This window comes from Trichechus manatus, unplaced genomic scaffold (genome assembly GCF_000243295.1).
Source record: "Trichechus manatus latirostris isolate Lorelei unplaced genomic scaffold, TriManLat1.0 scaffold00289, whole genome shotgun sequence".
Lineage (NCBI taxonomy): Eukaryota > Metazoa > Chordata > Mammalia > Sirenia > Trichechidae > Trichechus > Trichechus manatus.
The window spans coordinates 324627-337574 of NW_004444225.1; the positions used below are offsets into that span (position 1 = coordinate 324627).

The 12948-nt window shown below is 37.2% G+C and overlaps 1 protein-coding gene across 1 annotated transcript in view; it reads left to right on the forward strand.

Annotated features, from left to right (window-relative positions):
- The window catches only part of PIK3C2G (phosphatidylinositol-4-phosphate 3-kinase catalytic subunit type 2 gamma), a 417122-nt gene that overhangs the window by 97002 nt on the left and 307172 nt on the right, over positions 1–12948 (forward strand). Inside the window, exons 12-13 of the mRNA XM_012559647.2 lie at positions 2724–2855; positions 7242–7356. Of these exons, the coding sequence (XP_012415101.1) occupies positions 2724–2855; positions 7242–7356 (247 nt within the window). The remainder of the gene's footprint in view (positions 1–2723; positions 2856–7241; positions 7357–12948) is intronic.

The window sequence follows — 12948 nt, forward strand, 5'->3', positions numbered from 1 at the left end:
AAACATGTGGCTAAAACTTGAAATCTTTGCCAGCTGCTTAGATACAAAGATGTGATCTGACTCCACCTACTGAATTCTCTTAAAGTATTTTTCTTCCTTTTTTGCATAAAAGTTCATTCTTTTGATTTTTGAGTAGTCATGCAGAAGTTAAAGAAGAAAATTCCCAGTGAATGTGAGATTATGCTGGCTTATTTATTCAAAAATGAGTAAATAACTATTTAGAAAGCATGCATTCTTACCCTAAAAATTATCTTTAGTAATGAAAATGACAGAATGGAGATGGACAGTAACTATCTACCATAACTTATCTAATTTTTATCATTCTTGAAATGAAAAGCTCACTAACAAGTGAAGTAACACATGAAGAAACCAGACTCAATGCAAAAAAAGAACATTTTAGATTATGTGAAGAATAGAAATAACATCTTCCATCCTAGCACAGAAATGTGAAAACTGAATAGAAAGTCAATTATAGACAAAAGAGAGAACATTCAAGAAATTACTGTGCATTCCACAGGATCATCAATATTTATGTTGCGTTTCAGAGCTTCCTTTAAACTGAAAAATATGTCCACATTATCTTGACCAAATATTGTAAGTGTGAAAGAATGTGAATGGAAAAGAAAGAAAAGGCTTTTAGTTTTAGATACCTAAATGTGTAGTAATTTAATTTTTTAAATGATCTAGCTTTTTCCGGTCTTGAAAAATAGGTTTTCCTCACCTTTGCCTTTCATTCATCTTCCTCCCCTACTCTTACTTGAATCATATTTCATATATCTACAATGGAATGTGTTTACAAATCTAGGTCTTAAAAGCAGAATGGCTAATACAAATTATTACAGGATTGATTGAATGAATAGATACAAAACTGATATAGAGCCTACTATTTGCCAGGTATTGTGTTATGTAATACCAGTTCCATTTTATGGATAAGGAAAATTGAGGCTTAGAGAGGTAAATGCTAAGCTCGAGGTGAAACATCTTATTAGTATTAGAGCCAATATTTGAATGCAGATAGATCCAGATCCAAAACTCTTATTTATCCTTTTCACACACAGCTTGCATATTGACATCTCATTTGTTATTTTTGTTGTTCTTGTTATTGTGTGCCATGGAGTCAATTCTGACTCTTAGTGACCCTATAGGACAGAGTAGAACTGTACCATAGGATTTCCTAGACTGTAATCTTTATGGGAGCAGATCACCAGGTCTTTTTTCCCAGGGAGCTGCTGGTGGGTTCAAATCACCAACATTTTGGTTAGCAGCCAAGTGCTTAACCATTGCACCACCAGGGCTCCTTATTGACATCTGATAGTTGTTATTAATTCAATGACATTATACCCCAAATTGCACACATTATACCTCCTCAACTTCGTTTTTCTTCTTTATTTCCTGTCATTTGAAGGCACGCACTATATCACAGTCTAGAAAATTAGAATTCATCTTTTGTTCTTCATTGTTGTATTTCACTAATATACTATCAGTCAAGTATGAGGTATCTATTTCACCTTTAAAACAGCTTTTATGTCTTTCCTCTTCTTAGCCACAATATTACCTCCTCGACTTTGACCTCTTAATCTCAGGGAACACCGTGTTGAGAAGGAGGATGCTCACTTCCCCAATATCAGTTACTATTAGTATGAATTGTTGTTGATGTTAGGTGCCCTTGAATTGGTTCCAACTCATAACGACCCTGTTTACAACAAAAGGAAACACTGCCGGGTCCAGCACCATCCTCATGATCGTTGTTATGCTTGAGCCCATTGTTGCAGCCACTGTGTTGATCCATCTCGTTGAAGGGCTTCCTCTTTTTTGCTGAGTCAGCAAAAAAAAGGTCACCAATGTGTTATTTGAAACCCTGAATAAAGATTCCTCCCTAGTATCCAGATTAGAGGGGCCCTGGTAGTGCAGTGGTTAAGCATTTGGCTGTTAACCAAAAGGTCAGCAGTTCAAATTCACCAGCTGCTCCTTGGAAAGAAACCCTATGGGGCAGTTCTACTCTGTCCTGTAGGGTCGCTATGGGTTGGAATCGACTCAATGGCAACGGGTTTGGGCTTTTTTTTTTTTTTAAATACACATTTCTCCCCATAAAACTTTTTTTTATTATATTTTAAATGAGGTTTTACAGAACAAACTAACTTCTCATTAACAGTACACATATGGTTTTCTAACATTGGTTACCAACCCCACGACATGTCAACACTCTCCCTTCTCGAATTTGAGTTCCGTATTACCAGCTTTCCTGTGCCCTCCTGCCTTCTCGTCCTTGCCCCTGGGCTAGTGTGCCCTTTTAGCCTCATTTTGTTTTATGGCTTGTCTAATCTTTGGTTGAAGGGTGAACCTCAAGAGTGACTTCATTACTGAGCTAAAAGGGTGTCTGGGAGCCATCCTCTCGAGCTTTCTCCAGTCTCTGTCAGACCAGTAGTTCTGGTCTTTTTTTGTGAGTTAGAATTTTGTTCTACATTTTTCTCCATGGGTTTTTTATCCAAATTAGTCAGCTACCTCCTCGTCTGAGAAGACCTTCAGTATTATCGGAGGCTTCAGCCAACCTCAGAACCTTCCAGTTACCTTTGATTGCCATGAGTCTTCTAATTCTCACCCACTGCTTAAACAAATTGACATCAAAGTTCAACTGAGAATTACAAGACCAGTGAATTCTGTTGATATTCCTCATATCTGGCACCATCAGGCATCATAATGTTGCTTCTTTCTTTTATTTTCAGGATCCATTTTCCTCTTGAAATAAAGTCACTTCCAAGGGAATCCATGCTCACTATAAAATTGTTTGGGACTGTCTGTGGAACAAACAATACAGATTTATTGGCCTGGACTTGCCTCCCACTGTTTCCAAAAGAGTAAGTATATCACTTTTGATTAATAAAGCTCCCATCTGCAGGGAGAGGAAAACCCTCCTTAGAACTAAATATTGTACAGTATATGATATGATAAGGAAATCAATAAAGCATTTTATTATAAAATTGAAATAGTGCAATATAAATTATAACTATTAAAAGCAGAACTGAAAAGCAAAATATAGAAATGGCTTTAGAAACTAGCTTTATGCTCAACTTGTCAGCAGGGTCATTTACAATGAAATGGTATTGGCATGACCAATCTCAACTGCCTGTCCTTCACTGATCAGCCAATTTTTCTGCAATTAGTAATTCAAAATGATTTGGATCAGTGCTGTCCTTCAGAAACAATTTAAGTCATGGAATTCTGGCTGAGGCAAAATTGCACAATGTATATGGTTAACTGACCTATTGGTAAATTTAAGATGTTATTTTTCAGAAAAGTAAGCTATGAATTCAACCATTCTATCAATGGCCATTGCAAAATGTATACTGATGATTTAGCCATAAGGTTTTGGGATTATTAATATTTAGAATATTTTATAAATTCAATTGTACAATTTTATATTCTCCTAAGGAAAAAATGGTTTAAATAAACCAGCTCAGTTATTTTTTACATGATAAGACTTGCTTTAAAATCAAATTGTAAATTGCAGGATCTTAAAAAAAAAATAGGATCTATATTTTTATTTTAAGATTGATATAAAGTATGCTTCTGCCCCTGCTGTTTTAAAAAGATTTGGTGATATAAAAATCTTAGAAAAAAAATTCCTCTTCATTTTTAATTCTCACACTTAGTCAATATATGCGAATTATCATCAAAGCAACCGTGATAACTCTTTAAAATCTTCTTTGTTAGATTGATTCTTCCCTGGTGTGTGTGTGTTTTGTTCTATTATTTGTTTTCATGCTTTCTCGCATTTTCATGGGTATGTTCCTTGAGGACAGGAAATGCATTTACTTTTGTAATATCTATCATCTAACATAGTGCCTCGTATAATAAGCAATCGGTAGAGGTCTGTTTACTAAATTGAATTGGGGGGGGGGGAGTCAATCCCTATAGGATATTTAGAATGAAATAAAATTTCAAAAGTCTGTAAGAAACAGTTTAGCCCTAGGAGGAATACCAACTGCTCTTAGCAGACATTCCAAAAATCTGATTTGTGGGCTAAGAACTTTCATTACTTTCTCACTGGGAACAACTATACAGGTGGCCTGTCTTCTCATGAGTTTCTTAAAAGCTTTAGACTAGAGTATTTGTAAGATCTAGCAGGTTTGTAGAATGTTTCTAGCTATTCACTAAAAAAAGACAAATCAGTCCATTTTATTCCCTCCCGTCATTCTACACATTACTTTGCACGTAACGGGCAATCCGTAAACCTGCAGCACATAAGGAGTTACGAATATTTTTTTACTTTCAAACTAATCTTCAGGGTTCTCCTCTAGGTGGATACAATAGTAAGATACTACCTCCATGTTGATTTGTCATATATCACCACTGGAAAAATGTGATAGGGGAATGATTATAGAAGGTGGCCATCTGGGAATGGTGCGATCTGGGACTAATACTAATATTTTCCTAAGGGAAAGTCTCAAAATTGTGCATGACAAGATACCAGAAAACACAACTTACTTCAAAGAGCACTTGCATAGGCATTTGTAAATATATGTCCAAAATACTGTTCCTCATGAAAATCAGAAACTCTGCTTCTCTCCTGGGCTAAATAGTTTAAAGAAATCCAGATCTTATTCCTGCCTCCATCTAGTCAATTCTGACTTACAACGACCCTATAGGACAGAGTAGAATTGCCCCATAGGATTTCCAAGGCTGTAATGTTTATGGAAGCATACTGCCACGTCTTTCTCCCCCGGAGTGGCTAGTGGGTTCGAACCGCCGACCTTTCAGTTAACAGACAAGTGCTTTAACCACTCCGCCACCAGGGCTCATTCCAATCTTATTAACACATTAGAAATCCTTCATGTGGGGCAACTGGGAAGATGCCATGACTCCCATTGTGCTCATTGCTTCAAGTTATAAAAATTCTATCCAAATTTATTTGATGCAGATATTTCCAGATCACAGTAAATAAGCAACATAATTTCATTTACTTCTGCAGAATGGCCCCTGCCCATAGACATTTGGTATTGAACCTACCATTTATTACAGTTAGAATTGCTCCTACCTAGCTATGTGGAGTTATAATGAACACTTATGTCAATTTTTTCCAACATACATAAAACCTGAACATATGCAGATTTAAAGGTTGCCTATCTCTGTGGTTTTCAGAGGTGGCAGAGAGAGAGAAAGAGAGAGCCAACAGTGATTAAACTCAGATATGCCAGTTGTGGCTGTATAAAGAATATCAACAAATAAAAATAAACTTCTACATTTTCAAGCACACAAACTCACCTTCATCCTTTAAAAAAATAAACGTCTCACAGCCAAGGTAAAATTTTGCCCACAGAAGTTTGATAATTCTCTCTCTTGGGGGTGAGATTTTCACAGCATCTGTATTCACAGTGCTTCCACACTGCAGCAAGAAAGTGTTATCCTCACCTCAGCAATTTCTAGGAGCTTTTTTCCTTACTTAAATTCAAACAAATATTCTGGTAGTTACTTAGCATTTCTAAATCGTGGTAAGCTCCTTCAATGTAGATATTCTCCACTTTGTTTGAACAATAGAATCTCCTGGGAAGATGTTAAAATATACCCAAAGCATAAGTTTCTCCAAAGATTCTAATTTATTTGATCTGTGCAAGGACCTGGGCATCAGTATTTTCAAAACTCTCTAGGAAAGTTAAAGGTAGAAAATAAAATATTTTGCAGAACCTCAAAAGAAGCCTGAAACAAATCTTAATCTCAAAATAATTTGATTCCTTAGACAATTGATTTATTGTTTCAGATATGTTCTCAAAATCTAATAACAAAAAAGTCTGTGGGTGGAAGTCCTTATTAGAAACAAATCCTTTCTAAGACAGACACTCAGAGCTCCCCTAGTTCAAGTATCTCGTTTAGAGATGAAGAGCTCTGAGATGAAGGAAAGTTAAGGGACTTGTTATAGGTCATCAGACTACTTAGGAATAGAACGAGAACCCAAATGCAGGTCTTCTGACTTCTCCCCACGTTTTGCTACATCATGCTGCATCCCTTCCTGTCCTTAGGCACCACACTCTACTCCATGAACACACTGTGAAAATCTCACCACACTAAAAGGGGCTTCTGCCTCAGCCTCACCTGCACCCTGCTCTGGGGCATGAAACCTGTTTGAGGCAGACTCCTAAAGAGTTTAATAACTTCAGATCCTCTGATCCTGCGTGTTGCCCAGTTCTGGAGTCATTTATATTCTTTAGTTCCAGAAGGTGATGCCATGGATGCATAGAATCCTAAAGCTAAGATAATTATTCTATTCAAACCCTTATTTTATTGCATGAAGAATCTGGGGCCCAATGAGTGTAAACCAGCCCATCTGCTCTCCTGAAGCCACAGATTTTGGTTTGATTTTTCTAGTCATATGAATTTATACATATTTAAATTGAAAAGTCCCTTAGGAATATTCCAGAACAAACGTTTTGAAATGTTATGTTTAGCAGTGTAATCTGTTTTCTAATGACATCTTACTCAAAATCACTAAGTCTAAGAAAGATGAACAGTGAGCTACCCTGTCATAGTCCTGGGCGTCTAGAGGGAGGTGTGGTGGGAGGGCAATTTGAAATTCTGGAATCCAGCCCTATTCTTTTTTTCTTGATACCTTCCTCACCCACACCTGCATCAAATGATCTGACTTCATTCTGCCCCAGTGCCTCAGGATTAACGTCGTGGTAACTGCATGCATGACTATCTTCATAGATGCCTGTACTTATTTTTTACAAGAAAAAAGCTTTCCACAATGCTTCCTGATAGGTAGCATTTATTCTTAATTGCCAACAATGGTGACTGCAAGATGGGACTAAAAATCTCAGATTTATATTCTTGGAGTTACAGTTGCCTTCAAGTCAATAAAGGCTTTAACTCTTCAAAACATTTTTGCTCTGTAGAGTGACTAAATGCCCTGGGAACTTTTGAATATATGAGTTCTAAATTTATAGAAAGAAGAGACTTAAACTAACATAAGATCTGCACAATGAATAGTTGTAAAAACTTCACAGAAGAAATGCTTTTTCTTGTAAAAAATAAGTACAGGTATCTACGACGATAGTCATGCATGCGTATGGTATATTAGAAACAAACTGTTAACGAGTATCTGTGCTTGTGAATACGTTTTTCTCTTCTAGCTAGTAAGTGTAGTCACTATGATAGCTGATTATGTTTACATGCTAAAGAAAACATTTATAGATAATAATAGCTTCCCTCCTGAAGTGACTTCTGTCTGTATGTGTTGTCTTTTGCAGAAAATCCATTCTCGGGTGTAGGCTATTCAGCATGACATTGCAGAGTGAACCTCCCATAGAAATAATAGCTCCAGGAGTGTGGGATATAAGTCAGTTATCCCCAGTGACCCTGCAGGTAAGTGCCAGGCTATGAGATTAAAGTACACACGGCCAAGTGTTGGTTGAGAAGTACGTTGCTGTTAATCACAGAAACAATTTTCTGCCAAGATCACACATTTTAATAGTCTTCTTATACTCCAGCCTGCTGGGGTTTGTGAAACCTCTACTGTTTTGGTTTTGCATTCAGTACTCTCAAAGCTCTTTTCTCACAGTCTATATAATAGCAATTTCAAGCCATTTTCCATAAAATGTGATCACGAAGGAGGGAGGGAGGATGTTGCCATTAGTATATTCATTATATGCATTTATTTTGCTTTCCATTGTCTAAAAACAGTCACTGTTATATATTATTAACTTGGTACCTAAATCACACTTGCCTCTGCAGTGTCTCATTTTAAACTCTTTAAACTCTTTTCTTTTGTATATCTCCTAAATGACTAGCAATTAGCTGAGTAGTTGGGGATCAACTGCAAATGAATCCACATATTATACTTTCTTTTTCCTTTTCCTTAAAACCTCTCTACCTTCTGTAATTTGTGATTATGAACGAACGGTGTTCAGTGACTCCAGGTTTTGGTCCTTCCTGCTGATAGCTCCTCATTGGTTTATATTGATGGTTGATCATATTTGTCAGATACCTGAAGCATGGACATTCCTGTACATGGGCATGCAGAGAATAAGAACTTTCATCTCTACCAAAAAAAAAAAAACAAAAGGAACTGCTATCTGGGCAGCACCCTCTAGAGCAGAGTTTTTCAACCTCAGTACTACTAACATTTTGGACTGGATATTCCTCATTGTGGGAGGCCTTCCTGTGCATTGTAGGATGTTTAGCAGCATCCCTGGCTTTAACCCCTAGATTCCAGTAGCGCGTCCCCAGTTCTGATAATCAAAAATGTCTCTGGGCATTGCCAAATGTCCTCTGGGGACAAAATCCCCCTCAGCTGAGAGTCACTGCTCTAAAGCAAACCTAGTGGTTTCCAGGCTCTAAAGTTTCCCATTTGGTTGTAAAAAACCAAAAAATCCATTGCCATCAAGTTAATTCCGACTCATAGCAACCCTCTAGGACAGAGTAAAACTGCCCCACAGAGTTCTAAGGAGCAGCTAGTGGACTCGAACTGCTGACCTTTCAGTTAGCAGCAGTAACTCTTAACCACCACAGGGGTGTGGGAAATAGAGTTTGACAAGATGCACAGTAAGATGTTGAAAATGGAAGGAAAATTTAATACTAAGGAAAATGTGGCAGCCACTCTGAAGGAAGGAAGAAGGCCCTACCACACGTCACCCGTATATCTACTTTTAATTTGTGGACATGGTGATAAGAACGAGTGATTGGCACAACATCAGAGACGCTCAACACATGATGGCTGACTGATTAGCAGATGTTTTGTTGTAACAGTACAAAAAGAAAAACATTTCCATTACAAAAGAGAAGGGACTTGATATGAATTGAATTGTGTCCTCCAAAAAATATATGTTGTAAATCCCAACCCTTGTATCTGTGGTTATAATCCCGTTTGGGAATGGATTTTCTTTGTTATGTAAATGAGACAGTATTCATGTAGAGAGTGTCTTAAATCAATCTCTTTGAGATATAAGAGATTAACCAAGCAAGTGAGCAAGCAGAGTTGGGGGAAGATAGATACCATGCCACATAAAGATCACCAAGGAGCCAAGGAATAGAAGCTGAAGAGAGAAGGATCTTCTCCTAGAGCCTACAGAGACAGAAGCCCTCCCCTGGAGCCAACATCCTGATTTTGGACTTTTAACCTTCTAAACTGTAAGCGAATGAATTTCTCTGTGTTAAAGCCACCCACTTGTGGTATTTCTGTTATGGCAGCACCAAATTACTAAGACAGGACTCATCATAAACCTGGTAAATATATTCTACTTATGAAGAAGAATTGTAAAATGCTAGTGGTTCAATTCAGTCACATTTCATACACATTTAATACATGACTTCTATGCACTGAACATTGTGATAAACACTGTTACAAAAGTGAGTGAATGCGTAATACCAAGGCAAGAATTTCAAGGAAAGCAAAACCTAGCAGGGAAAACAGACTTTCACAACTCACTCTGATGTGATGTGACAAAAGCTGTGTCCATTTTAAGGCACTAACACAGTGGGGATAGCAATGAATATTTTTCAGAGAAGGCAAAGAAATGTATAAAGTTTAGGAACAGACTCCCAGAGGGTGTGACATTTGAATGCCTTTTTTAGAATGAGTAAATTTTCATTAGGTAGTGTAAGTAAGAAGGGTGATAAAAATCATAGGGGAATAGCGTGCAAACACACAGATTGAGAAAAAGGGTGGCGGTCTCAAAGTTAGCTAAGACTAAGGAATGAATTATATGAGGTACAGTGGTAAAGCGTGGCAAACCACTATGGTACCGGATTGAGTACCCGGTCATGATTATCTGTTCAACAAGGAGTCGTAGAAAGTTTTTCTGGCACTGTGGTAGAAAGTGTCCTAGAAAACCAGAAGACAGGGTACATGAAGACTTGATATAAAAATATCTTAGTAATCTAAGTTAAAGATCATAAGAGCCAAATCTAAAAAAAAAACACCAATTAAGGAGTAGATTTAGCAACTTTTTTAAACAGAAAGGGGCATAATTATATGAAGGAAATAAGAAAATAGAGTTAAAAATGTGACTTCCTGAGTCAATAGCAATGCCTTTAACTTGATTGAAGAATGCAGGAGTAAGAACAGACTTCAAAAGAATAATATGATGGATTCATTTTGGGATGCATTGCATTATATATACCAGTATGAAGTCCAGGTATAGATATAAGCAACCTTTCTTTGAAAGGATGAATGCATTTTTTATTAAACTCTGTCTTTGCAGATCCAAATCCCTTCAGCTTTAACAAAGCTTTTGCACATCTGGCTTTAATGGTGATTATTTAATGATGAATATAAATTAGTTTTTGGGGTCATTGGGGTAGAGTGCTATGGTGGGTGTAGGGAGAAGTAAGTGATACTATCCTATGAGACTCTACTTGATTCTTCTCAGATGAAGGAGCAAACATCCTTGCAAGTGGAATATGAAGAGAAGTTTCAAGTTCTCAACAATAGCATAAATATCCAATCAGACATTTAGAGTCAAAACAGAATTCATCTTACCAAAAAATGGGAGGGTGAGACATGTAAATCATTCAACAGTATGAAAAAGTTAAATCAGTGATAATTACAAAATAATTCCCAATGTTATAGACATAAAGGGAACCTCTCGGAATGTTTAATTGATGATAATATGTGCAAAATAAAATAGAAGTTATTAAGATGTTAAAGTCAAAACTCCTAACCAGTATCATTCTAGTCACATATTCAGCTAAACTCAGAGCAAAATCTTTCAACCCAAAGATTGTGAGACTATAAGGAAATTAGAAGAGAGCCTTGCAACGTGTTAGGAGTCAGTATAGATCTCAGGTAAAGCCATTGGGCTGAGAGTTAGGAAATCTGGATTTTAGGCTTAGCTTTTTAGTATAAAATTTTATGACCTTGAATAAGTCACCTTACTTCAGATTTCACCTCTGTACAATGAGAGGTTTATACTCTGTGTATCTGACTTCTTTTAGAGCTGTACTTTCCTGATTGTCTGATTATCTATTGGATGGGGCAGTTACTGCCACAACCGTAGCCATTCCAGTGTGACAAGGGGTATGATATGTCATAGACCCTGATTCCTTCAAGCCAATAACTCTTTCTGGTTCTGTAGCTAATGAACAGTGGAGCAGTGAATAGAGTGAAGTAGACCTGCGTTCAGAAATGGAGACAGATAAGAAGGTTATCATTACGTACATCAGCCTGGGTCTCCCTCGACTTCTTGCCTCTTCCTGCACACAATTCCCCAGCTGTTTTCCAGCCTCAGAACAAGAGCTATGCTTCCAGAGGTGCTTTTGACCCTAGACACTACCAGATTCTCCCAAGACCTTTTTCCATCAATAATTGTCTCTTTCTCCTGAAGTTTCAACATCTCTCTTTCTCCTAGGTCCTTCTTCTCAGTCTATAAAAATATTTATTTGCTTCCCATTGTAAAACAAACAAGGCAGGCGGGCTTTGACCATCTAGTAGAGTGGCTCCATCACAAAGTTAAAAATCAAGAGCAGAGTTGTTTGAGTTAATGTTCTTGTTGCTCCATATTCTTCTACTTCCTTGCCTCCCCAATCATGCCTAAATTCACCGTAATGTTGCTTTTGTCCTGATCACACTTAACTGTCATAAGGTCACCCAATACCCCTAGTTGCCAAATCCAGTGGTAGTTTTCAGTCTTTGTCATACTAGCCCTCTTCCTGCTTTTTAGGGCACTATCTCTCCCCCATTTACTGAACACTCTCTTTGACTTTGGTGTTACTGCCATCTTGTGTTTTTCCTCACGCTACTCAGTGGCAATTTCTTTGTCTTCTTCCCAAGTTCCCCTTCAGTTCAGCCCTCATTGTTGACAGTTCTCAAGGGTTCTGTTTGTTAACACTACTCTCAGTACATATTCTCCTTGGGTGTTCTCATTAATTTATTTTGTTTTAAACAGCTTTTTTGAGATATAATTCACATACCCTACAACTCTCCCATTTGAAGTATACAGTTTATTGTTGTTTTACTATATTCACAGATATGTGCGGCCATCACCACAGTCAATTTTAGAGCATTTTCATACCTCATAAAGAAATCTCATGCCTTTTGACGATTACTCTCTACCCCTCCAATTCACCCAAACCTAAGAAACCTCTCTCTATTAACTTTCTGAAATTTTCTGTCTCTATAGATTTGTCTATTATGGACATATAATATAAATGAAATCATATAATATGTGGACTGTCTTAACTAGATTATTTCACCCAGCAGAGTGTTTCAGGAGTCATCCATGTTGTAACATGTCTCAGTATTTCATTCCTTTTTATGAACAATAATATTTTATTGTATTGATATATATATATGTTTTGTTTATCCATGCATCAGTAGATGAACATTTGTGTTGTTGCTACCTTTTGACTCTTGTAAATAATGCAGCTATAAACATTCATGTACAAGTTTTTTTGTGGACATATGTTTTTATTTCTCTTGGGTATATACCTAGGAGTAGAATTGCTGGGTCTCATTCATTTGTAAGGTTTTATCCACAGTGTCTATGCAGGCTCACTTATGAGTCTATATCTCTAGTTCAGATTCCTAAACACCACAAGCTTCAGACAAGTCTAGCCACATGTCTGCTATCAAACTGGATAATCCATAGGCAGCTTCAGAACATGCCCCTAACTGAACTCACATTCCTCTCTGAAACTGCTTTCTCCCCTGAATTCTTTATCTCTGTTCATGTCCTATGTCTACCTAGTTATGCAGAGTAATAAGCTAGCTGTTTTTCTTGCCTTCTCTATCTTACCACATTCAATCCATAACTATATTCTTAAATCTGTCCTCTCAAATCCCCACCTCATCTGTCTTAGTTCAACAACTCCGTCCTAGATCTCATCAGTTTAACTGATTTTCCTATGTCTAGTTTTGTCACTCTCTAAACCAAAATCCATATAGCCACAATGTGATCAATCTAAAACATAAATCTAAATCTGCCTCTCTCCTGCTGGTACTCTCCAATACTCCCACTA